General features: G+C 56.1%; 1 protein-coding gene across 13 annotated transcripts in view; it reads left to right on the top strand.

Moving 5' to 3' along the window:
- RBFOX3 (RNA binding fox-1 homolog 3) overlaps window positions 1-26,326 on the top strand; it is a 521,374-nt gene that overhangs the window by 412,778 nt on the left and 82,270 nt on the right. The window contains exon 1 of one of the 13 annotated variants that reach the window (XM_033182470.1): window positions 15,489-16,096. The exons of 7 other annotated variants lie outside the window; for them this stretch is intronic. In XM_033182470.1, coding sequence (XP_033038361.1) covers window positions 15,992-16,096 — 105 coding nt within the window. In that variant the 5' untranslated portion in view covers window positions 15,489-15,991. Of the gene's footprint in view, window positions 1-15,488; window positions 16,097-26,326 lie in introns of those variants that run through there. 5 more of the 13 variants (XM_033182469.1, XM_033182477.1, XM_033182471.1 and 2 more) reach the window with 5 other exon arrangements.

The following is a 26,326-nucleotide window of genomic DNA, read 5'->3' as shown; positions in this document are numbered from 1 at the left end:
AATGTCTCATATCTGTGTCAATACGGTCGCCAGGAGCCACGTGTGACTCTTGGAAATGAGGCTCCTGCAACAAAGGGACTGAGCCTCACTTTTATTGAAGTTTAATTAAAGCTTTGGGGACTTCTTTGAGAGCATATCTAATTACTTCTTGAACTGGGACCAAAGCAGTGTGTTCTAGGTCACCTGTTCCCACCACAGAGGTCATTGGCAGCCCTAAGTCTGTGACTGGGTTCAGGCCATCCAGATGACTGGCCTTCTCCTCCTCCTCAAGTCCCGCGTGGGCTGATTTCCCCTTCTGAGAGACCCCCAAGATCTGCAGCTCCTGCAGTAGGGTAGAGGGCAGAGGGTCTGAGGCTCCTGGGAATGCCCCCTCCTCTAGGTCTGACCCTCCCACCTGCTGGAAGAAGAAGGGCAGGATGAATGAGAGCCAGGGGGTGCCATGCAGGTGTGAAGTCCACCTGGAGGGACTGGTGGGTGGTGGGGGGCTAGGGAGGTCTTTTCTGAAAGGCCCTTTACATTCTCAGAAGGCAGAGTGAGCCAGAATGTGTCTTCCCATCCCCACCCTATGACCACAGCTGCACCCTTTGCTGTGCAGCTTTCACTCCATGGAGACAGCCCCCACTTGCTTCCCACTGTTTTCTGGGTCTCCTCCCTCTCTCCCTAAAAACCAGTTCTCAGTCAACAGCCTCACAACTGAGTTACAGGCGATGTTTAGCTTCACAAACTCAGCATCTTTGCAGGAGATAATTTGTATTTTAACCACTGGGAAGCAGTAGAATATGAGGCATCAAAAAGCTCGGCTGGGCGCGGTGGCTCACAGCTGTAATCCCAGCACTTTGGGAGGCCAAGGCAGGTGGATCACCTGAGGTCAGGAGTTCGAGATGGCCTGGCCAATATGGTGAAACCCCATCTGTACCAAAAGTACAAAAAAATTAGCTGGGCGTGGTGGCGCATGGCTGTAATCCTAGCTACTTGGGAGGCTGAGGCAGGAGAATCGCTTGAACCCAGCAGGCAGAGGTTGCAACAAGCCTAGATCATGCCACTGCACTCCAGCCTGAGCGACAGAGCAAGACTCCATCTTAAAAAGAGAGAGAGAGAGAGAAAGTGAAAAAGCAGGGAGGCTTCTCACATCTCTAAAAATCCTATCAGAGTGACCAGTGGCATGGGCAATACATCCTGGAAAGTTCATGAACTTCTCCAAGCCTCAGTCTCCAGCTGTACCCGTCTGTCCCACAGGCTTCAGTGAGGCATACTGAGGTGACATTTGTGAACTTTCTCCACGAGCTGACAGGCGGGATACAGATGCCAGCGTTCCACTGTCACCTTAGCACTGAGTCCAGTGAGAGCTGGAAGGACAAACCCTGACTCACCCCTGCCAGGTGCAGACGGTCCTTCCTGTCCGCACCTGTGCCTGCAAGGTCGCCTTGTGGGATGGAGAGGTGTAGGGCGGGGGCGAGGGCAGAGGGCTGGCCAGAGGCGGTGGTCATCCATGAGTTCCCTTTCTGGTCTGGTGCAGTGTTGAGGATGGTCCAGTGATGCAACCATAGCACTTCCGGGATGACAGCCCACCCCACACTCTGCTGACACAGACAGAGGCACTTGGGGTGGATTCATTCGGCGTGCTTAGGAAATCAGAAGCACATGCCACTGTCACAGATAGATGTTGTCTTGGTTGCCTGGTGTAAGGCAGACCCCCTTCCATGCCGGGAGTCGGGGGAGGTGAGGAAAGGCACAGAGACTCAGGCTTTTCTTTGGGTTTCTGGCTCCCTGCTTGCCTGTAGTTTGGGAGGTTAGGTTGGTGTTTTCTCCGTCCCTCCCTGCTGTACAAAGGAGAATGGAGTGGCATAAGGAGGAGCTGCCCAACTAGACACAAGCCCTAGCCATCTGCAGCCCTGGCTGCGTGGAAGGTGTGTCTGTAGAAAGAAATACCTGTTTCCTGGCCCAGCGCAGTGGCCACGCCTATAATCCCAGCACTTTGGGAGGCCGAGGCGGGCGGATCACTTGAGGTCAGGAGTTTGAGACCAGCCTGAGCAACATGGTGAAACCCCATCTCTACTAAAAATACAGAAAAAAAAAAAAAAATTAGCAGGGTGTGGTAGTGCGCACCTGTAGTCCCAGCTACTCGGGAGGCTGAGGCAGGAGAATCACTTGAACCCAGGAGGCAGAGGTTGCGGTGAGCTGAGATCGTGCCACTGCACTCCAGCCTGGGTGACGGAGTGAGACTCTGTCTAAAAAAAAAAAGAAAAGAAGTATCTGTTTCCTGGTTTGTCCCAGAGAAGAGTGCAGTGAATGGCAGCGTGGAGGGGAGGCAGAGAGTGACACAGAGATGCACACACAAAGAAAGACGTAGAGGGAGACACAGAGAAGAGAGAAACAGACAGAGAACAGCATGTGGACAGCCCCAAGGGAGGGCTGCGCGTGAGGATGCCTCTTATGTCTGCACCTGGCGTCCTGGGGCGAAAACACAGCTCACAGGAGCCGGTACGCCCCCTTCCATTTTACCCACCCATGCCCAGCCACCCACATAGGCACAGCCTTAAAACAACACGCAAGGAGCTGCCACCTTTCCTCCTGGGCAGATGCCAAGCAGCCCCATTGCCTACTACTTCCCTAGCAAGTGTCCGTCCACCTGGGGTGCTGGGGGATAGTGCAGAGAGGTGGTCTGTGGCTGGTTTCCACTTGGTGGGCCCCAGTACACTTCCACGGCACGCCCCTCACCACACCGATGTGAGTTCTGAGAATGCAAACCAGTTTGAGCATAAGCCAGAACAAACAGTAATTAGGAAGGTAAACCCGACGCGAAAATAAGCATAATGCATTCCTAATTCAAATAAGAATTATTTGTAGACTCTCTGCTGTTTCTGAATTATCAGTGGAACGTTCCACTCCATTTGCATAGATAATTGAGAGTTAACTGTACTTTCTGTACCAAGGCCTGGGAGATGGGCAGGGCAAGTGCAGTCCATCTGGGTGAAGAGAAAGGAAATTTCATTGGTGGTCTCAATTGGGCGGGCACTGCAGACAGAAGGGACCTAGAACAAAACCTGGCACTTGGGGACACTCAATAAGTATTTGTTGAATTAATTGCCATGATTTATTGAACATCTACCAGCGCCAGCTGGTTTGTATCTGACATGTTTTTGAATCCCCACAGCGTATTGTGAGAATTCGATACTGAGAGAGGTACCGCCGTCCCATTCTTACAGACGCAGACACTAACGCTGGAGATGTTTAGTTGCTTGCTCAGAGTCCCACGGATGGTCAGGGGCAGAGGTGGGCTGGACTCCAGGTCTGTGACTCCCAGGCTGGAGTGGGCCCCACTTTCTGCTGGAGGAGGGTGTGGGAAACGGCTGCGGCTGGGTGTGTGGTAGAAGGTAGGAGATACGGGGCTACAGTCTTCTTAGGAGCTCAAGATGATCCAAGCTCCACTCTGCTTCTGTTCCTCCAGTAGAACGGGGCAATGACTCCGACCCCACATCCTGGCCTCCACTTCCCATCTTGGGACACTCCTGTACCCTGGGTTTCAGCTTCTCCATCCGATGAGATGGAAAGAATAATATTTACCGTCCCACTTCCTTCCGTCTGCCTTCAGAGGGGGCTAGGGTGGAGCATGAGGCTGAGGGTGCTCTGGGTTCTTGAGATCCCATCTGTCCAAGGTGTTCTGATGATGATAATGATCGCCATGCCCAGTTTCACTGGAATGGCATTTCCGGGGCCTCTCCCTCTACCTTGGAGAGAAAAATCAGTAAGCTCACCCAGGAGCCAAATGCAAGTGAGTGCAGCCGCATGGGAGCTGGTCGCTGGGACACTTTCTCCTAGCACAGGTCGCAGGTTAGGAGGCAGAAGTATTTGCCTGTGAGCTCATCCCCAAACCCCAAAACAGTGCTGGTTTCCTGGTGCTGTCCTGTCATGGGGGAGGGAGCACAGAAGGAAAGCCACCCCCACCACCCCGCCACTGGCCTCAGCAGACACTCTGTGCCTGCACAGCTGCAATGGCAGGACAAAAGAAGGAGGCCCCAGTCTCAGATATCAGGATAGAGCAAATAGAAACCAAGAAACATCGACTGAAATGGAGCAGACCTTGTTGCTGGGTGTGTGTGTTTTGGGATGGGGAGATCAGGCCAGGCCTCCTGCCCACACAGGCTTGCGTGCGGCCTCACTCTAAGAAAAGACCCAGCTGGCTTTGCATTTTGCATTTCTTCTTCTTTTTTTTAAAGATGGAGTCTCACTCTGTCACCCAAGCTAGAGTGCTGTGGCGCAATGTCGGCTCACTGCAACCTCTGCCTCCTGGGTTCAAGTGATTCTCATGTCTCAGCCTCCTGAGTCGCTGGGACTATAGGCATGACAGCCACTATCATGCCCGGCTTATTTTTTGTATTTTTAGTAGAAACAGGATTTCACCATGTTGACCAGGCTGGTCTCAAACTCCTGACCTCAGGTGATCCTCCCGCCTCGCCTCCCAAAGTGCTAGGATTACAGGCATGAGCCACGACACACAGCCTACATTTCTTCTTGAGAGGCTACCCATGGCCAGGCACTGCTGCAGGCAATGGGGATGACAGTGAGCTGATGTCAGTGGGGCTGAGAGGAAAGACATCTGCCCATGCTCTAGACCAGAGCTGCCCAATAGAAGCATAATGCAGGCCACACGTGGAAATGCTTAACTCTCCAGCACCCACATTGGGAAAGTAAAAAAAAAAAAAAAAAAAAAAAAAACTGGGGGCACTCATTTTAGTTATATGCTTTATGTAACCCAGTATACCTGATACATGGTCATTTTGACATGTCATCTAGATACAAACTATTTTTTCGCTCTTTTTATGGTCCCAAGTCATCAAAATCCCATGTGCATTTCACATACACACACACACACACACACACACACACACACACACAGAGTGTCTCAATTAGAACCGGCCGTGTTTTAGCTCAGAATGACCACATGTGGCCCATGGCCTCTGCACTTGACAGCACCAGGTCTACACAAACTCTTGAAGAACCAGAAAGCAGGTTTGTTTTGTTTGGTGGTGGTGGTGGTGGTGGTGGTGATTGTTGTTGTTGTTGTTGTTGTTTGAGGCAGACTCTCACTCTGTCACCCAGGCTAGAGTACAGTGGCTGGCGCAATCTCAGCTCACTGCAAACTCTGCCTCCCAGGTTCAAGCAATTCTCCTGCCTCAGCCTTCCTGGTAGCTGGGACTATAGGCGTGCTCACCAAGCCCAGCTAATTTTTGTATTTTTAGTAGAGACGGGGTTTCACCATGTTGGCCAGGCTGGTCTCGAAATCCTGACCTCAAGTGATCCACCCACCTCGGCCTCCCAAAGTGCTGGGACTACAGGTGTGAGCCACCGCACTTGGCTTCCAGGAGGCAGTTTGTACCTAGATTCCTGGCAGAACTCCCTTTCTCAGAATCTGGGCTCCCTTATCACAGCCTCCTGCTCCACCTTCTCAGCCACTAAGACCCTAAAGAGTTGCGGAGGAGATCAGAGGCAAAGTCCATGTCTCCCCCAGCAGCTGTGGGAGTGAGGACAGCGCCATGTGAAAGAGGGAGCAACATCGGTGTCTTCATGATAAAGTCATCTTACCCAAATTTTTTCCCAAGGCAAATGAACCCACAGGGCAGGGAGAACATCAGGGTTTCGGTGCTGCCTTCTGTCTGGCTCCATCTGTACCACAGTGGGCCTTCCCTCTGCTGGTGATGCCCTGGCCTTCTTCCCTTCATGCTCTCCCACTCCCACCTCCTCCACCATCAGGCCTGCTCCCCTAGCCCGGAGCATGTACCTCCCCCAGTGGTTTCCAGCCACCTTCCTGTGGGCCAGCATAAGTGATTCTCCTTCTAAATTGCCTCCCAATAGGTAGTGAGCAGACCACTTTTTCCTCTAGAGAAGAACTTAGCCAACTCAAGGCTCCATTGACCCTCTCCACGGCATTTACTCGCAAAAATACAATTCCAATCCAGTCAAGATTCTAGTCTTCCCAGCGTGGATTTCCAATTACCCACACCCAGCCAAGTGGCAGCCACTTCATTATAATTCTGTAATTGCCATATAGAATTCCCATAAATTTGCTGTTAATTTTTAACCACTGCATCCTTCTCTTAGAAAGTGTAGCAATAATTTGAAAATCCATAGACAATATTTTTAAGTGGATAGAGGCAGAGCAGGGGGAATAAATCCAGTGGGGCTGGGTTTAGAGAAAATCCTAATAAAACAGCAGTCGGGGGTTGGCGTGGGAAGGTGAGTCTGGGGCTTCCTCCAACTTCGAGGCAAACATTTCTTGCTAATATATGGTGTGTTGGTGGCAGCAAGGATTGATCAGAATCTGATCTGGAAAGATCCTGCTCTTAAATGAGAATGGCTGTGTGCACCAGGTTCTCTGTTAATAGGCACATTCCCTGCCCCCACTGGGAGGTAATTTACAAGCCCAGCTTCCCAGTGCAGTCTCCCCGCATTGTGCTGCTCCACGGTGCCTCCTGAATTGCAACATGGACCAGGTCTATAAAAGGCACTTTGGAGGAAATGGCAGCCACGCCGGCATGCCTGCCCCTGCCTCCACCGCGCAAGTGAACACCCAGGTGCTCAGCGGAGGAATTAGCCTGCCTTTCAGGAGATGCTAATGAGGCAAGTTGGAAGCGGATGAGGTTGAGCCAGGAAGGAAACTGTTGGGCCCACAGAAGCCCTGGGCACCAGGGGCTGGCACAGAGGCCAGACAGATAGTCCTGACAGCAAGCAGCCTGCTTCCCTCGGGGGGTCAGCAATGGAAAAAGCTGGATCTCCTAAAGGGAGGCAGAGCCAGTGAGAGTGTGCAGGGCCCCCAAGGGAGCAGGAGGCTAACTCAGCAGGCGAGGATGTTTTGGTAAAAGGTGGCCATCAGCAGGGCTAGCCGCTGGCCAGCCCCTGCAAAACAGACAGTTCACTGACACCCGTGCTTGTTTGGGCCCAGGAAGGCAGAGGTGTAGGCAGCGACGGTTGCTCCAGGGGCTGGCTGGAGCTGTCCCTGGTGCTGACGGTCTCACTGTTGTGCCCAGTTCTTCCAGCTCTCGCTCTGTGCTGCCAAGAGGGTTTCAGTCATGGACATCCACATCCAGCCCCCGTGTCCAGCCCTAGAAAAAGGAGCTATTGGCTCCAGGCTGGGCGGGTTATCAGGCAGCAACAGCAATGAGAAATTGGGCCACCGAGCGATTTGAAGGTCCTGGTGTTTGATCTATTGCGGGGCTGGCTCCTTGCAGCTTTGCTGCTCCTGAGTTTGGTGACCTGAGAGAATTAAAGCTGCCTTAAATACAGTCTCTGTTGGCTGTATATTAATCAAGCAGGAATCAAAAGTCACAGCATCCTAGGGAAGTAAGAGCAGGAACAGACGGCTCCCCGCAATCCTGATGCAGCAACTCTCAGTGGGAGGAAAGGCCGGGAGCTGCTAAGAGCAGTACAGGGCCCTCAGCTGGCTGCCAACTTCTCCAAACCTCCTTGCCAGTGAATTCTCAGAAACCTCATGCCTTGGAACTGGAGAGTTGTGTTGGTGCCAAAACATCACTGGACCCCAGTGCTAGAGTGGATCAGGAAAGGGGAGGGATTTTCCTCCCAGGATCAAGAGGGAGGAGACGGTGGGCGGGGTGGGGGGGTGGCAGGGGTGGCAGCCCCAGAATAGCTTCACGCCTAACTCAAGACAAGCTCCCACACCCCCACCAGACAGGCACTTCCCCTGCTCTTGGGCAATTGTTAGGAACTAAAACACGTCGGTATCCACTGCCCCATCCCTGCTCACCGCACAGCGACTCACACAACTTCCCTGGTGTGTCTTAGGCTGCTAGGAGGGTCCTGCCCAGGGTCCTGCCTCACCCTGCCTTCTCCTTGCTCTCAAAGCCTGAGAAAGGAACTCATATCTGGCCTCTGTCATTGTGGAGGTGTGGGGAGGTGAGTCTGTAGGTTACTGTCTGCATCTGTTCCTTTGCTTCCTGGCAGATATGCTTGTCCCCACTCCCTTGAGTCCTGGGACAAGCTCAGCTCCCATGAGGCTTCGTTAGAAGGACCTTGCACCCCCACCTCCCGCCGCTGGCCACCTCGTCACTCCAGGGCCCGGCCCCTGTCTGCAGCTTGGCACTGGCTGCCTGACAGTGCATTGGCCTCCCTAGGGCCACGCACTTTGCCAGGACAGTCATGCCTCTCCAGGCCTTTATATGCCTTGGGCTCCTAATGAGCTTTTAATGAGCTGACGCTTTGGCTTCAGGAGGCGTGCAGGGGCAGGGGATGAGCAGAGTGCCCGCCCCTCACATTCTGTTTCCCGAGGCCTTGCAGTTGCCTTTTAACTCACTGAGTGCTGGGCTGGGGCAACAGGCAGCTGCTTTTTCCAGAGTCTTTCAGGTTTGGTCAGAGTTTGAAGGTGCTAGCTTCAGAGTCACCGAGTGCTGGGGCTGGGGCTACAGGCAGATGCTTTATCTAGTCTTTCAGGTCTGTTCAGAGTTTGAAGGTTCTAACTTTCCAGTCCTGGGGTGCGGGGTACCCCCGGGCCACCATTCTCTCTCTACAGTGCTGCACTTGCTCTCCATGTGGCCTCTCCTTGCCCAGTGCTGGAGGAAGGGACATTGGTTTCTCTGTTAAGTAAGATTTTCTAAAAATTGATGGCAAAGGGGAGCACCCAGCCACTTCATTGCTGGAGGTGGGCCCTTGCTGCCTCCAGCCAGGAGTCAACTCAGACCCATCTGCTGTTGATGAAAGAACAAACCTTGACCTCTTCCCACGGGTCTCCACTGAGGAACCTTGAATGCTGTTTCCTCAGTTCAACTCTAACCAAACATGGTGCAAATTCATGCCGGCCATAGCAATGGGAGCTACCCAAATTGTACCCACCTTGTGTGGACAGTCTTCCCTTTCGGGCGCCCTGAGAGTGCAGGGCTCCATATGCAGGAGCTGTGCTCACTCAGCCCCCTCTCTCTACGCACGGCTTTGCTCTACAAGTTTTGGTCAGTGGCCCCAGTCCCTCCTGGGAGTTACAGGGGGTGACAGTGACTTCAGCTTCTGGCCTAAGCTCCCCCTTCTCACTCTTTCAAAGCCTTCACCCTTTGAATAAAATTAAGACAGAAAAAGTTTGTGTGCAGGTGATAAAACCTAACCGGGCTCCCCAGAGAGACGGCAGGGTTTCCCCCAGTGGAAAGCTTCAAGGGAAAAAAAAAAAAAGACAGTACATGTCACTGAAGGCTTCGGTGACTGCCAGCTAGAAGGCTGGGGACTGGGAGATGCGATGCCACTTCCCCTTCCAGCCCCATCACCCTTGTCCCCGAGGGCTCCTTTCTTCTTCTTCTTCACTCTGTTTTTTGATTGGGGGAAGGAGGTGACCTCAAAGCAAGAGGCTGGATTTGACCCTGATGCTGAAGGACAGCAAGTGGGGATACCAAGAGTGATTTTAGTGGCGAGTACCTCCCGGGTGGGCTGCGTGGAGCAGTGAGTGATATGGAGTTTCCTTGGCTGGTGTGATCCCTGCCCTGGCAGGAACAAAGGCTGTTATCAGTCATGTCTGCAGTGGGGGCCCAACCGTTAAAGGGCACTTCACTGGACACCCAGTCCGAGCTGGAGTCATCATCCCCAAACAAATATGCAACTTCCCAAGCCATTCAGGACTCTCTTTTCTGTGGCCATCCATGGTCTGGGTACAAGGGTACCAAGCACACATGCACAGGCTTGGGCAGGACAGGAGGGCTTGGGGCTGGTGGGTCAGCTGAGCGCGGGGTGAGGGCCCGAGAAATTGGGTGCCGCACGGAAGATCAGCTAGGAACGCTGGGGAAGGGCTTCCTTGGTTCAGCAGCAGCTCCTCTCCTTGGCGTCACCACAGGGCTCAGCAACCCACTGAGCCCTCGCGACCTCCTGCCTAATGAGAAAGAGGAAATTTGAGATAATTGCTGCACAGACGGAGCAGTGGTGTGATTAGTAAATGCCCAAGCTATTGCAAATGACTGTTACATTAACAGATTTGGTTTGGAGTTGATCCTGTTAGGAGAGAGAGCCAAGGGCTAACGATGAGCATGTTCACAGAAGGGCATGAGCCCAGCACGGTAGTCGAAGGGAAGACAAGGGCTCCTGTAAATCCAAGTTCCAAGTCTTGCCTTCTAGCCCAGATGCTGCCTCTAACTAGTTGTGTGACCTTGGACCACCTCTGTGATCCTAAAAGGGTCATCATATATCAAATGGGCATCGTTACACCTTCCCTACCTAACTTGTGATGATGAGGTGAGATACATGAAGGCTCTCTGAAAAGGTTAGGAAAGCACTGAGCAGATACAAGGTATTGTTACAGTTAGCAATCAATAATAATAAATTGCCATTCTCACCCTTTGTGTGCTTCTGTTCCTGGGAAGTTTAAGCAAATGGCCAGGCTCTTGAGCCTTTAGATGAGAGACAGAAATCAAAGTGCCCCCCTCTTCCTCCTTCGACTTCTGTGGGATTCTGGGCCCAGATTGCCAAACAGTGGCTTGGCCACAGCTGGCACTGAAGACCAAAGATCTGTTTCTCCCAGGCTCTGCTCAGCCCAGGCTGTCTCCTTGCCAGGAGCTCATGGCCCAGATGCAGCAGGAGCTTGCAACGAGCTTTCCAGGGCCGCAGCTTCCGAGGCCTCTTACCCACCGAGCCCTGGGGTGGAACATCAGAGTGCTGGCTGATTTCAGATGTTCCTTTTGCTCGGTGTAGAGCTCACTCCCCTTCCACAGAAGAGGAGAAGGGAGAAGTCCTGGGGGCTCATTTAAAATAAATAAAGCTTGGCAACAGTGCTGAGTGAAAGGAGCAGAGTGAGCGGCACCCACAGTCCTTCTCTGAGCACATTCCTCTGGCTCCTGGGCCCCCGAGGGGAGAGGAACTTGCAAGAGAAAGATGTGCTTATAACTGCAACGCTGTACAACTCCTGCCTCTGCCCATATATCTCAAGTGTGCCCTTTGCTTTCAGTCTCCCTGTATTTATTATGTTTAATTTTGCTGGGACATGGTTGTAAGTGAGACAGATGGACCCGAATGTGGCTTGCAAACGCCTCTTAATTAAACAGATAAATAAACGTCCTTTTCACGCCGATTTTTACTTTTGCTGCAGTCTCTGCTGGGGCCAGGGGGACAGTGCCAGTGGGTGGGGGACCCCCGCTGAGCCAGAAGGTGGGTGCTGGCCCCAGCAGCCTGGGCTGGGCGTAGCTTTCCCTCTGCACTGCTGAGGACCCCTGGCAGAGGGAGGCAGAGGGAGCTGGGGGTGGGGAGCACCCCAGCAGCCCCTCCTCGCAGGCCAGCCAGTGAAGGCGGTGTGAGTGGGCCCTCTGCTGGCCACCTCCAGTGAGGCCTCGCCTGCCAGGGCTGCACCAACGGCTCATCCCTGGGCTTGCTTCACCCCTGCTTGCAGGGATCCTCTGCCGGCTTTTCTGCCCTTCTGGGGAGATGACACAGGCCAGAACAAAGTGGAAGCAGCCCCTGACTCCTGATACAAGGAAGCCGCCTCCTCTGGGAATCTGAGAATTTCTACTTTTTTTTTTTTTTTTTTTTAAAAAAAGGCTGACGAGTTTTCCATCCCCAGCCTGACCTTGCCCCATGATGTCTGCTGGGCCATCCCATGACAGCCTCAGTGGGGGCTTTTCCCTGACTCCAACCCTGTTGCCCTGGCTGCTGAATTGGGACATTAATTCCCCTGGAAAGTGTTCCTTGGTGATACAGGACTCTGGCTGGTCAGAGTGGCTTCTTGGCTCTCCCCACACCCCATCACACACACAGGCCTGCACACATCCTCCCCTCCCTGAGCCATGCCCACCCCACCCCACTGTGGAGATCCAGTTCTTCCACTCTTCCTCTTTCATACCCCAGTGCTCATGCCCAAGCCCAGGCCAAGTACCCCAGGGCTGGGGCGGGAAGGTCTGGCTCTGCGGAAAGCACAATGTATTTGTCGATTAAGGCTCGACTTGGCGCAGTTGAGCCCAGCTGCAACCAGAGACTGTGAGCTCACTCCTTGTCCTGGGACTCCGCTGCCAAGCTGCACACTGTCCTCATGGTGCGGGGGAAGCCTGAGGACGGTCGGCCTGGGTGCCTGGAGGGGGAAAGAGGGGCAGGAGGTTGAGGAATTTGCCCTGCTTCCTCCCCTAAAGAGAGTATGGAGTTGCTTCCTTTCTGCTGCGATTTGCCATGTGCCACCTTGGGAATTTCCAAAGGACGTGGGTAGGGGTCATAAGAAAGAGTCCCCCAAGTCATCTGACCACAGGACTCATTTGGCCCACCTTTTGTTAAAAACACAGGCCATCTTGGAGGCTAGTTTTCCCCAGCATGCCTTCTAGCAAACGCTCTCCCAGGGATAATCCTCTGTGCCCATTTCACAGAGGTACACACCAAAGAGACTCAGGGCATCTGGAAAGGTTACGTGGGTCAGGATTTCCCAGGCAGGCATGCGCAGGGAAGGTGGGGAAGACACGCCCTGCCCTACTGGAGGAGAGGCAGTGCCTGCACCCTCCAGGGCCCCTACCAGGGAAGGTGACACAGGATGGGGGCAGGAAGGAGCCAGGAGATCTCCAAAGCCTTCGAACCATCGGAACCTTTTGAGGTGCCTCCCTTGCCTGATATTTATAGTGGTGCCCAGGAGCGCAGAAATAATTACAGCTCAGTTCCTGCCTGCCTAACAAGGCCCTTCTCAGATTCAGGGCGAATGGGATATTTTTTCCTTGCCTCTTTTTTAAGTAGTGAATATTAGCACCGGAGTGACAGCTCTTCCTAGCGCGCAGCCTCCCTCCGCCCTGGGAGCGGGGGCAGCAGAGCCACCAGGAGCACAGGCTTCCCCCACCCCCTGCTCAGGGCCACCCACCCTAGTCCACAAGGCACCAAGGACTCGGGAGGGCTGCATGGGGCGTGGGGAATCTGAAAAACTTTGTACCACCCTGGTGCCAGGTACTGGAGATAGGAGGTGATGAGGGCACGGTTCCTGCTGGTGGGGTCCGCAGAGTCAGGCCTGTGGGACACTCTGAAACAATCACAGCAGAGCCCTGAGGTGTGTGCTAATTCAGTAACCGGCTCATGTTGAAGCACAGCATAAGCGGCAGCGGGCACACAGCCCCTGTCCCAAGAAACAAGCCAAACACACATGTTGTTCAGACCCTTTTTCTGGAGGTATTATTTTCATTCCATTCTGCTATTCTCAGTCCTTTCCCTCTGGAGCTGGGTGTGATGAGCCGCCTGATGGAGGCAGGTGTCCAGACATGCTCCTGGGCCCAGTGCAATCTGGAGGTGAGGCTGGAAGGCAGGTGGCTGGGCAGAGAGGCACACAGGTGAGCAGGTGCAGGGCTGCAGCTGGTGATGCAGATGCAGATAGTGAGGGCACCCCGGCTTTCTTTGGGCCAATGACTGAGCTCAGGGGTCCAGGAAACCTTCCCTGGCCACATCCCAGATCTGAGCTCTCCCTGTCCTGGGCTGTCAAAGCTCTCAGTACACTAGGCTGCAGTCTTCATTTACCAGCTTGGTTTCCCCCACTAGACAGTGTGCTCACTCCAGAGCAGATAACTTGATTTCTGCAGCCCCCGCACCGAGTACAGTGTCTGCATATAGTGGGTTATCAACAAGGAAAAACGGTAGTGTTGGCTCAAAAAGTGGCTTTATGTCAGGCATGGCTTAGGAAGCACTCCCAATCCCTTTCTGGAGGGGATGAGGCTTGAATTCCACAGGAGATACTTGGTCATAATGGTCATAATGGCAAATTACTGAACAAATGATTCATGGGCAGGGTGGATCTGGAGCCTGGCTTTAGGCTGAACGCTATGTGGCTGTCCCGAATTCCTGGGCATCCTTCAGGGAAGGGGCAGCAGGGCAGTGGTGACAGAGAGGTGCCCAGAGAAGACAAAAGACGGATGGCTTCTGGAACAAGCCAGAACAACCTGACTCAGGAGGGAGGCAGCCAGGGCCACTCCAGGGCACCATACTCATGAAGAGCCCTTCTGCAAGGCTCAACTGGCAAATGCTACAACCCACCTCATCCTCCTGGCCCAGGCATGCCCGGCCTTTGCACCGGGACCCCCACCACTGTCCTAGGTTGCGAAACCAAGTTATTGACAGCAGGGAGGGCCTCATCAAGTCCACAGCCAAGACCCTGTGGAGCCAGACAAGCACCCTATACTTGTCCTGTGCCAGCACCACCCCAGAGGGACCACAGAGCAGGATTTCAGAAGGTCAGACCACATGGCGAGATGGCCAGCTCGCCTGCCTCCTCTCTCCCCTGAGCCTTGTCTCTTCCCGTCTGCCTCCCTCCCAGACTCCACATCCCAGGTCCTCTACGAGGAAGATGAACATGGGGCACCTGAGAGAATGGTCCCAGGTGCCCTTACCTACCTGCCTTGTTCAATTGGAGCCTCCCAAACTGGACGTGGAGAGGTCACCCTTCTCTCCCTCCCCTTCTTGCTCCCTCTTCCTCAATGGCCCTCAGGCCACATGTCCTGCAGTGGGTGCAGCAGGGATCTCAGACATCCGACCCATCTCTCGGGCTGGATGTGGAAACCAAGGCCCCCAGGGACAATCGAACTTCCCGAGATCACACAGCAAGTGAGGGTCCGACGTGACTGCCGGGCCAGCCATCTGCACACTGCCAGGTGGTCCCAGGCCTGCCTCCCTCCAGCTCAGGGCTCACTGTCTGCAGTGAGAGGGGAATCACAGATGCCCTGAGGTAGGATACGTGCGTTCAGAATGGGTACTGCGTGCCTGGGATCTGTCCCTTTCCTGGAAGGCATGAGGTTAGGTATGAACCTGCTGGCTCTGCCTCTGACAGTGGCCACTGGCAGCCCATCCCTTTTGCAGCCAAACTCACCTGTGGCTTATCCTGGTAAACTGAACCTGATCCAGGGGGCCTCTGGTGAGTGTGGACTCGGGGCAGGCCAGTGGGTGTGTGTGTGGCCGCTGAAGCTGCAGGTGTGTGCAGTCACAGTGGTGGAACAAGGGGCACTGCCAAGACCTCTGCCACATGCTGAATGGGGCAAAGAGGTGGGGACCTATGCACGCCTGTCCTGTGGGAGTGAAACACGCCAAGTCCAGTGTGTCTGGGTACAGGGAGGGGAGGATGCATTGTGGCCAGTGCCCGTGTCCCCCACCCCCATCTAAGTATCCACAAGACCAGGTGCCTGTGGCAGGAGGTTGGGATGTATGATGGGGTCTGGGGCCAGCAGGAGGGCAGGAGAAGCTCCTGGAGGCTCTGGTTGGATTTCCAAGCCCTGGACAGCCAGAGAAGCCTTCCCCAGCGCGGAAGCCTCTGCGTAGATGCCCTCATTACATCACCGACATCCCCGCCACTGAGCCGGCCTCCCTTAGGAAAGGCGCTTCTCTGAACGCCAAACAGGACGAGGCGCCTTCCGGTCGGCCGGCCGCAGAGCCGGCGGAGCGGCTCCTCCTCTCCGCAGCGGCCGGAGAACCGAGCGGGGGCAAAGGGAGATTCCAGACCCCCAGGCCGGGAGCAACTGCGGGCAGCAGGGAGGAGGAGGGGCTCGCAAGGGCCCGAGCGTGGGAGGGCGCGAGGGAGGGCTGTCCCGGTATCGGCGGGCGAGGGGTTAAGTGTGGGATCAGCTGTTGTGCAGTCGCTCCGGATTCTCTTCCCTCCGCGCGGGGCTCCGTTTGATGTTGGAGTACGCCAGGGACTCCCCCTCCCACCGCTACACACGCGCGCACACGCGCGCACTCACACACGCACACGCACCACTCTTTGCAGACAGGGCTCCGGAGGCTCCAAAGTGACTGACTCCTGCTCTCGCCCGCTCGCCCGATCTCTCGCGCACAGACTCTCTGGCCGTATTCTCGCGCGCGCTCTCTCCAGCCTCCCCGCCCGGGCAGGGGGAACACCGGGCAGAGGCGCGTCGCTCTCCTTTCGATGCCTCCCTCTTAAAGAGCGCCACGAGGGGGAGGGGAGGCCCGGAGGAGGAGGAGGAGAGAGACCGGGAGGGCGCCCGGGAGGCAGGGCGCGCGCACACTCCGAGGGACGCAGCGAGCGCAGAGCCGCCGCCGGGCGCCCCCCTGCCGCCCCATGCTGTGCTCCATGGCGAACTCGGGCTGCCTCCTGCTGTCCAACTCCGGCAGCATGCTCCCGCACTCCGTGCCCTGCCCGCCCGCCTTCCTCTACCTCCAACAGGTAAGCGGCCCCCCGCCCGGCCCCGGCCCCCAGCCCGGCGCACGTGCGCTCCGCGCTGCCGCCCACGCCCCGCACTTGGCTGCCTCCGCGCCGCCGCCGCCGGTGGCCCCCGCTGCGCTCCCCGCGTCATGGCGCCCGGGCTGGGGTAGGGGGAACTGCGCCCCTGCGCGGCGGCCGAGCGCGGGGGCGCCCAGGGCGCGCGCGGCGCGGGGTGGGGGGGCCGGAGTTTGGGGCGTCGCTCGCAACTTTTCCGAAGGCGCGGGAGGGGGCGGCGGGCGGAGTCTCCGGGGAAGCCCGAGGGGAGGGGGCGGGGGTTCTCGGCGTCCGGGTCACTTTGGGGAACTTCGCGCCGGGCCGCGGGTGACTCGAGACGGGGAGCCGGGCATCCTCCCCGGAAGCGTCGGGAAAGCCGGGGGGCGCGCGGAGGCGGCGGCGGGGGCGCCGAGCTCTGCTGCAGCGCAGACCGCGCGCCGGGCCTCCGGGGTGGCGGGGGAGGCGGGCCACCCGCTTGGCGAGGGAGGCCCCAGGAGCTCTGGCCGCGGAGGGGGCTGGGGCTAGACTTTTGCAATCTTGGGGACTGCGCAGGAAGCTCCGGCTGGCGAGTTGGGGATGGGTGGGGGCAGGAAAGTCGGCGACTCTGAGCCCCCAGATCCCCAGGATGCCCCGTGGGGAGGTGCGCACAGAGCATCAGCAGCCGCCTGCCTGCCGACCGGTTGGGGCGTGGGGGGAGGGGACGGGGGTCCTGCGCTGCCATCCAATGCGGAATTAGTGCAGTCCCAGGCCTGCACTGGGGACAGAGGGGGACTCCCTCGTCTCCCCCAGGCCCCTCGGCCTCTGTGGCCCGTAGTTCCCGGCGTCAGCCTGGCCTGGGCTTCAGTACCCTGGCCTCACCCACCGTGGTTGCCCACACCTCTAGGCCTGCCCTTCCCTCCTGGCGCTGTGGCGTCTGCCTTGTTTTCGGTTCCCACCCTCACCCTCTGCTTGGGCCTGCAGGGGTGGGGGCGGCTGCTGGAGGAGCCTGGTGGGATTGTGAGTGCTTCAGGCTGCATCCTGGGGCCTGCCCGGCCCAGTGAGAGGGGTTCCCATAGGACCCGTTCTGCACCCTGTGTTGGGGTCTTCCAGACTGGAGAGGGAGGGTACAGGGTGCCCACCCCAAGGAACCTGGCCAGGCCAGGCCAAGAGTCTCCATGAAGATAGCTCCCCACCCCCACCTCCATGCACACGTTGAAGGAGGGATGGAGAAGAGTGAGAGAGAGTGTGTGTGTGTGTGTGTGTGTGTGTGTGTGTGTCTTGGAGACAATGAGAGACTCCAGGGGTCTGGACCTTTGGGTGAGGGGTTCTTACCCGTTTGTGAACCTTGGGCCCTCCAAGGAGCTATAGAAGAAGGAGAAGATGATTTAAGGAGGAACAATGGACAGAGAAGGCAAAGATGGGACCTTCCGAGCTGGCCCAGGGCAGCTAGCCCCTGGGCACTTGGGTCAGCCCATTACAAGGGCCCATACATCAGGGACTGCCAAACATAGCAGCTGCAGAGGGACAAGGGGACTGTGCAGAGCACAGGTCAGGAGCAGAGGCTGGTGCAGGAGCAGAGGGTGGCTGGCAGTGGCCTGCAGCCCAGGGCCCTTGACCTTTGGTGCCACCTTCCCAGGACCACCTGTGACATCTGGGGACTCCTGGACACAGCCCAGGAGCCACTGGGGAGCCCCCAGACTGACAGGCAGGAAGTCATCCAATCCTAGGCCATGGCCATCGCCCCAAATTCCCAGTTGACGCTGAATCACAGGGAGTCAGGATAGGCTTCCCAAGGTCAGGTTCCCAGTCCCTCCCGGTTTTCTGTGAGCATAGGACTGACTTGGGAATCTCTGGGGTGCCCAGGTGAGGTTATTAGAGCAGATATGCCCTACACTCACCCAGGCGCGGCAGGAATGTCCCAGGCAGCAGGAAGTGCAGCTTTGGGTTCTGCAGGTAGTGTAGGATTTAGAGTAAGGGTTCTGGCCTGGAGACCAATCCATGCTTTATTGATTGATTCTGTTGTCTTAGTTACTTCCCCACTCTGACCCTCAGTGTCTTCCTTGGATGACATAATCCTCACAGGCTGAATGTGAGGGCTGAGTTAGGATGAAGTAGAGGCAAGCCTCCGAAAAATGGCAGCCACACATTTGGTGCTGTCTTGATGGAGTTAGACCAGTGCTCATAGTTGGGGTGAGTCCACCAACATGACCCACGGGGAAGGCACCCCGATTTCTCCAGGGCTAGGTGAATGCATCCCTGACCTGTGGCGTTTGGAGCTTTCTGTAGGGGCAGTGGGAAGGCAAAAAGACGTCCAAGGAACCACAGCCATCCTGAGTTGTCCCTGGGAAAGCCAGGGCCTGCCGTTACCCCAGGCTTGGAACATTCCCTTTCCTTCCCTTGCCCGCGGCTGTTCTGCTGGGGTGGTTAGCCATGTGTCTCAGTGGACTTCGGAAAGGTCTAGAATGCAGCCATTTGCTGGCTTTTTGTGGGTGTATGTTTTTACGGGAGCACACACAGCTGGGGCGGTCCAGAACCGTTACAAAACAAATAACAACATTTAGTTTGGGACTCCGCTTATCCCAGACTACCTTTGGAATGAGCCAGAGCCTGGAGGTAGAGGCCGCAGGAGGAGGGGCCTGGGGCTCTACCCGGCCAGGCCTCTGGAAATGAGAGCTGGCGATGCTCCAGCCTCCCAGGTGGGGGCTGCAGGTCCTCTGCGTGAGTGAGTGTTGGCGCCATATGTAGGCTGTATATTCAATCTCAACAGCACATTTGATAACAAGAGCGGGAGCAAAAGACGTGAAATCAAGCAAGACAGGAGACGTAGTTGGAGGCGCATTAAGATGCAGCATTTAAACAGGCACGCTTTCTAAGCCTAGAGTCTTTCAAACTGGAAATTACCAACTAAAACCTCACCTAGCGGAATTCCATTCTCCGGAAGCAGTAGCCTTTTCCTGCTGCCTTGGGTTGGACCCCAGGTAGGCTGGGGATGGGGTGAGTCCGTCCTGAGACCCAACAGTTCTGTGATGAATTGGAGGCACTTCTTGTTGGTCCCTCTGTCTTCTCAGTCCCTCTCCCAGCAGCATGGGTGATATTTCTGAGTTCTGACCATCCCAGGATGCTGTCGGATCATCTGACACCAGGAGAACTCCAGCTGTGCTTTGGGCTCTGGTGTTTGTTAAGAGTTCATGAGGGGTGACCCTGGGCCGCACTCACTTCATGCCCTTTGAAGCTTTCCTGCCCACTCAGCCCACCTCCAGGAGCCCCACTCAGAGGCCAGCCTAGCTCCCTACAGGGCAGCCCAGTGCCATGGTCTCCCCACACCTGACCCCTCCTAGGAGTCCTGAAGCTTTTGTTGCTGGTGCATTGTGGCCAGTGAGGAGGGTTGGAGCTCATACTGGTCACCTTTCAGGGCAAGAAGGAGCTCATCTGAAAATCTAGACCATTAGTAGGACTCCCTGGGAGGCCCTGGCCTGGGATCCGGTGGAGCAAGTTTTAGAGGATAGGAGGAAAAAACCCCAAGCTCGAAAAATGGGATTTTGTCACGGTAATTACTTTATTATTAAACTGCAGTGTCCTATAAAAGAGAATCTTATCATTCTATCTGATTGCATGCCAGTAAACGGCTATGGGGGAGAGGGCTGTGAGTGCCTTAAGTATTGTAAGGGGAGAGGAGGGGGCTGGCGGGGGGAGAGGGACCAGCCCTGAGAGGACCCGGGGCCTTCCTGGGGTTGTGCGTCGTGAATTCTGTTGCTTTTGCTCTCCATGTGTGCTCAATCAAGGTGAAATCACAGATCGTCTCCCTTGCCGAGGTAAACATCACCAGGCACCGGAAGCTTCCGTGGAGGATGCGGCGTTTGCGTGCAGCTTCACGGTGCCCAGCAATTGCTTCTTGGAGTTGTTGATAGCAGAGCACGTTCCCTCCGGTTGTGGAACCCAAAGGCTCCGCCGAGGGGCCGGGGGATTCTAGGGTCTGTTTTGAGATTCATTAGAAGGCACTGTTCTTATTAATAATCATTCTCTCTTTCCTCTAAGGTAGCGAGGCTGCTAATCACAGGCATTTTTAATCAGGATTAATTACTGTGGCAGACGTAGCACCGCCCTTGCACCTTGCGTTTGGTCTCTGTTCCCTGGGCTGTTGGTGCCTCCCCTGTTGACTTGGTGGGATTCCAGGAACCCCATCTGAGACAGGCTGGCTTGCGGGTCGGCATGGGTGGCTAGAGAGTATCCCACCGCTGGCCAGTGAGGGGAGGAGGGCACTGAACAGCAGCTATTGCACCCGTGGCAACATCCTTTGCTGCCCAGGTCTAGACTGCTGGCTGCAGCCACATCCGAAAAATTGTCCTGTTCACTGGAGAATTTAACCAGACAAGTAGTTGAGGTCAGGTGATGTTTATTCTGAATAAACGTACGCAGCGGCCCTGTGCCCTCACTCTCTGGGAAGGATTCGGAGAAGAGGATGGCCCTCAGTCCTCCTTTTGAGCCGCGTATCCGCACAGGTGAGATCTCTTCATCCTGATGTCGTTTGGTTACTGAAGTAGCTCGGTTACGTTTGTGGGTTCTTCCCCAGTTTCATTCCTTGGCAGCTGATGTGTGTTCTGGAATCTGCTGAGGGTGTGGACAAGCACGTTATCAGTTGGAGAAACCGAGGCACAGGGAGGTTAGGTAACATACTACCTCAGGAAGCTGCTGAGAAGCAGAAACTGGATTCCAGCCCAGGCAGCCAGATTCCAGAACTGGGGCTTCAGTCCATGTTGCTTTCTCCTGAACAACGAAGATTCAGAAGTTCTGGTCCTTTTCCAACCACTTTTCTTGGCCATGTGCAAAAGAAAACATGCATTATCTGGAGGCTTCTCGAGGCTTCAGCTCTTTCTTGGCTTTCCTGCGGGTCTTTAGCCTGAGCTCCCCTGAACCCTGACACCCAGTGATGTTAGGAGACTCGTTTGGGTTCAGAAAAGCAGAAGGCTCCAGTCTCGGAAACCTCCACACGGTGTCTTGTTCAGTGGGTTGAGTGGGTTTCTCTGAGCAGGGAGCTCTGGCTGGCTGGACACAGGAGAAGCATGGCTGGTGGACGTGGCTGGGGGAAGGAGCCTGTAGGAGCTGGGCAGTAATGGCTGAGGAGAAAACTCTGGCCCCGGGCACCGAAGGAGACTGCTCAGTGGAGGAGCGGTGGGTGGCTCACTGTGGAGACCAGGCAGGGCATATGGGCTGTGTGGAGCCAGCAGCCTCAGACCTCCAACTTCCCTGGGGGTCGTCTCTGCTCAGAGACTGGGCCTCCTCCCAACATGGACAGATGTGTGTGTCTCGGGGGCTGGAGAGGGCCGGGGCCAGGGATGCTCCAGGCAATGGGGAGCAGCTAACTCTGCGCTTCACAGGGTGGTAGGATTTTTCAGTTCCCTTAAAGAGGCTGCAAAACCTCATCTGGACGACTGAGCAGACTAAGGTTTGAATCATGTACCAGTTCCCAGCAATCACTAGTAAAATCTCCCCCACCCCTGCCCATGAAGGGTCTAAGTACTGGGTCCACCTGCACCCAGGCTCTGGGATGGACATGGAGAGAATGCCCATCCTGACCTGTCCCACGTGAGGACCCGGGCTTGGTGGGCAGCATGGGTGTGCCAGTGTGCCCCCCGGCTGTCCAGCTGGTACAGGCCAGAGGAGCAGGTTTGGCTCGCAGAAGGGGGTGAGCTGATGGCCATTTGGCATGCTGGGAGGTTAGCAGAGGGCAGGGGAGAACGCTGCAGCCATGCAATGAATGTGCCTCCGGCCTCTCCTCTCCAGCCTGGCACAGCGGGTGTCTGCTGCCTGCTAGACCTGCGGGGCAGACGCTGAGCCACACAACTTGGGAAGCAAAAAAGGCTGCCGTCCTTGGAGGAGGTGGAGGCCAAGATATCCCAGCCCACGTGCCCTTCTGTCTCCTGTCCTCTGGTCCTGGGGACACAACCCAAAGGTGGCTTAAAGCAGAATATCAGGTTCCAAGGGTGGGGAGAGGATGGGGGTGAGAGGAGGAGGCCAGCGGTGGCCTTGGGCCAGCTCTGGGGAGGTGCTTGCAATCCCTGGCACCCAGCTCAGCCCAGGCTAGGCCCATGTGGCACCTGGACCAGGACAGACAGTCCCATGGGCAGGCATCCAGAGGGAGGTCTGGAGCTCCTGGCGGTGTGGGACCCAGGGGGCATCATGGGGTCAGCGGGGACCGGAGGAGGCCAGTGGATTTCAACTCGGTCTGGAACAGCAGCTGGGACCTCTGTGAAGGAGCTTGCAGGTCACCGTCTGTCTCTTCTCTTGGCTTCCTTCTCTGGAGCACCTGTCTCGGAGCTTCCTAACTGGCCTTAACCCTTTTTCTTCCACCTTCATGATCAGCTGTGCCCCCTAGAATTTTCCATGCTTTTAATCTTCTCTCTCTTCACCTTTTTCTTCCTTCCCTGCGTAATTTCTCTCCTCTTTGCCACAGTCATTTTTTTTTCTCTGCTTCTCTCCTTCAGGGAGAGCCACCCCTACTTCCTCCTGGAAGATTCCAGCCCCTCTTCGTCCTCCAGGCTCTAACTAGGCCCCCGGGCAACCCCCTCCAGGCAACTCATCCACCAAGCAGTGATGTGGCTTGTCAGGGGCTGTGCGTATCGTGCAAATCGCATTACTTAAGACCAGCGGGACTGACTCCGACTTCTTGTGTCACCAGCACAGCTGGAACATAGCCTTTGGTTTCACAGTCCCTCCAGGGCAGCGAGTTCAGCTCTGGAAGGAGACCCAGTTGGGGCCGGGGGGCTTGGGCCTGGGCAGGAAGCCTGGGACTGCTCTGCTGAGCTGCGGGGCTCATGCCATGGACCCTGCTTGGAGGGTGCTGGGGGCTCTGGTGCCAGCAAGTCCAGCTCCAACTGTGGGCAGTGGGTCCCTTTCCAGCTCAACAGAGATGGGCCCGACAGCCACGGAAGGGCAATGGAGCAAGTGTTGTCTCTGCTGGGCCCAGACTTCTGTGGGGCAGGCAGGGTCTTTGTATCCAAGGACCATGCCCTCACCCTGGGGTCCCTGTGCAGTTCAGGCAATCGACAGAAGAGGAGAAGGCAAAGAGGTGGGGCGTCACCGTCTCCAGAGGACGCCCTTCTGCAAATTCCTCCTGGAGCTGCCGTTTGGGCCAAGCACCGCAGTAGGCCCTGAGTTTAGAGTCGGGAGTAAAGGACCCTGTCCTGCCCTTCCTGGGGTTCACAGACACAACCACAGAAATTGGTCCCCAGGGCAACAAGCACGTCTCCCCAGCACTGGCCGTGAGGGTGTGTCCAAGCCCCCAGGTGGTCAGAGAGAGTAGGGAGACCACCAGCCGTCTTGCCCTTCCAGCCAGGGCATCTGTGTCTAGGCCTCAGGCAGGGTTTTACATCTTCTCTCCAGAGAGCTTTTGGGGGTGCAGAGGGTACTGCACCCCACAGCTCGGACCTCCTGCCCACCACCAATCCAGGCCTTCCGAACAGCCTCTTAATCACCCTCAGAGGCGCCACCCCAAGAGCCGGCAGCTCGGGCGTGCTCAGTGTCTGAGTTGTGGTGAGTCAGCTTTAAGCATCTGACCCTGGGGAGCTCGTCCAGGGAGCACTGGGGAGCCAGGGCAGCGGGGCAGGAGAGCGGTGGTCTAGGCGGTGTGTCTGCCAGGCCCTGGACCGCCTGGAGGCAGGAAGGAGGCTGCTTCATCACACTGCAGTGGGCAGCACGCCCGCAGGAGAGGACCCCAGTCACCTCACCCTCGGCCAGCGCCCACACCGGGAGATCGTGGGAGAGTGACTCCATGCCAGCCTTGGGAGTGGTCGTAGGTCCGTGTCCATCTGAAGCCGTTATGACAGGGACTCCAGAGGAAGGGGATGGGTGGGGTAGTCTGCTGTCCTGGGCCCTTCCAGTGACCAGCCTGGTCACCTAGCGTGAGCCCCCGGTCCCTGGAGCCTCAGTTTCCTTATGTGAAGGAGGAGGGATGCCAGTTGGGAAATGACAGGTGCTCAGGGTCAGGGATCCCACGCTGCCCAAGCGCTGTTCAGCCATGTGTCCTTTGGCCATCGCCAGGTGTGCCCACCTGCATATCAGACCCCCATGAGTCGCCGCTGCCCTGGCAGAGTTATGTGGGTGGGGAAGGGAGGTCGAGTGTGGCTGAAGAGGCAGATAGACTTGCCAGGTATGGAGGGAAAGGAAGGAAGAGGCAGGAAGGGCTGGGGAGTGCCTGGGCGGTGACGGAGAGGGGCACAGGAGGCCCTGAGGTGAGGCCTGCAAGCAGGGGAAGGAGGAACCGTTCCAGGCAGAGGCCACTGTGGATGAAAGTGCATTTTGCTGGGATTCGTGGCTGTCACCCTTCTAGGGGATGCTCAGCTCTCCTGTGCCCAAGTTGTCTGCTCCTAGGCCTCAGTCTCCCTAAGACAGATGTCACCTGCTCCTCACTGTGCCGGGTCCTGTGCTAAGGGGGGCAAATGTGTTGTGTGTGTGTCAGTGTATGTGTGCGTATGAATGACTGCATTGTATGCATGTGTCTGTGTGTGTGCGTGTCTGTGTGTGTGCATTGTGTGCACGTGCGTGTGTGAGTGGTTGTGTGCATTGTGTGTCAGTGCATGTGAGCAACTGCATTGTGGACGTGTGTCACTGTGCGCGATTGCATTGTGTGCATGTGGCATATGTGAGTGCATGTGCATGTGCATTGTGTGTGTCAGTGTGTGTGAGTGCATGTGTGTGTGAGTGTGTGAGTGCATGGTGGACGTGTGTCTCTGTGTGCGTGTGTCTGTGTGTGTGCGTGTGTGACTGCATTGTGTGTGTGCATGTGTGGCTGCATTGTGTGTGTGTGTGGCATGAGATTGAGTGCATGTGAGTGTGTAATGTGAATGTGTGTGGGGGGGGGGACTGACCATAGGGTAAGGCAGAGGACAGCTACCTGATAGTGAGCACTTCGTCCCTGCCCCAGGAAACCTTCTACCAGGTGTTTTCACCCTGGAGGTTTCCTTGGTCCCCACCACAAGGCCAGGGGAGAGGCCTTGTTCTCCCCATTTGGGGCTGAGATGCTCACCGTTTGCCTCTGCGTCTCCTGGTGTAGCTGAGCAGATGGGACTTCAGAAGGAACTAGACCAACAAATTCAGGGGAACCAAAAGGAAACGGAAGATCCAGTGACCCTGGGGTCAAGGGTAACTAAGATGTTGCTGACACCCCCACCCCCCACCCCCAGCAGGGCTCCACTTCAGCACGTGGCGTGTGCAAAGCTCTGCACTCAGCACGGGGAGAGGGTCTCAGGAAGACCCATGGAGAGTCCATTCCGATAGGTGGATGATATAAAAAAAATGAGGCCATCTCCAGCTGCATGGTGAGGCACCATGGGAGAAGGCCTGGGGTAAAATCAGGAAAGTCTGAGATCCAGGGGTGGCTCCAGCTCACTATTTTCCTCCCAGGCCCCCTGCCGTATCACCCAGGGAGCAGACGGGATGGGGTCAGAGCCACCCAGACCTGCTGGCGCATCCAGTGCTGTGCTGTCACTGCCAAGCCACTGTGTGTTTCGGAAGGTTGACCAGGAAGATCAGCTAAAGGCATCAGGGACATGTAACTGGGATCTTAGCTGACCGTCTTCAAAAGTCTGCAGGTGGACCCCTTAGAGATAGTAGGCCCTTCCCACCAGGCAGCACAGGGCTAGCAGGACTGGAGGGTGGGATGGCAGCGGGAAGACGACCTTCAAGGACATCTCCAGTGCTAATGCCTTTAGCGTCGGCTGTCTCTTGAGGTGTAAGTTCCCTGTCACCAAAGGAATTCAGCAGAGGCTGGCTGGCCCTCTGAGAGGCTCCAAAACAACGCTGTCCAATAGAAATACAGCGTTTGCCACAGGAAGGTTTGCATTTTCTAGTAGCCATTATTTATTTATTTATTCATTCATTCATTCATTCAGTTATTTTTGAGACAGAGTCTCGCTCTGTCGTCCAGGCTGGACTGCAGTGGTGCAATCTCGGCTCACTGCAACCTCCGCCTCCTGGTTTCAAGCAATTCTCGTGCCTCAGCCTCCCAAGTAGCTGGGATTACAGGCGAACGCCATCACGCCCGGCTAATTTCTTGTACTTTTAGTAGAGATAGGGTTTCACCATATTGGCCAGGCTGGTGTCAAACTCCTGACCTTAGGTTATCTGCCCACCTTGGCCTCCCAGAGTGTTGGAATTACAGGCATGAGCCACCTCACCCGTCTAGTAGCCATTTTTAAAAGGTGAAAAGAAACAGATGAGATG

The sequence above is a fragment of the Trachypithecus francoisi genome, unplaced genomic scaffold (assembly GCF_009764315.1).
Source record: "Trachypithecus francoisi isolate TF-2019V2 unplaced genomic scaffold, Tfra_2.0 Lachesis_group20, whole genome shotgun sequence".
Taxonomy (NCBI): domain Eukaryota; kingdom Metazoa; phylum Chordata; class Mammalia; order Primates; family Cercopithecidae; genus Trachypithecus; species Trachypithecus francoisi.
This window is presented reverse-complemented; position numbering and strand designations above follow the sequence as displayed.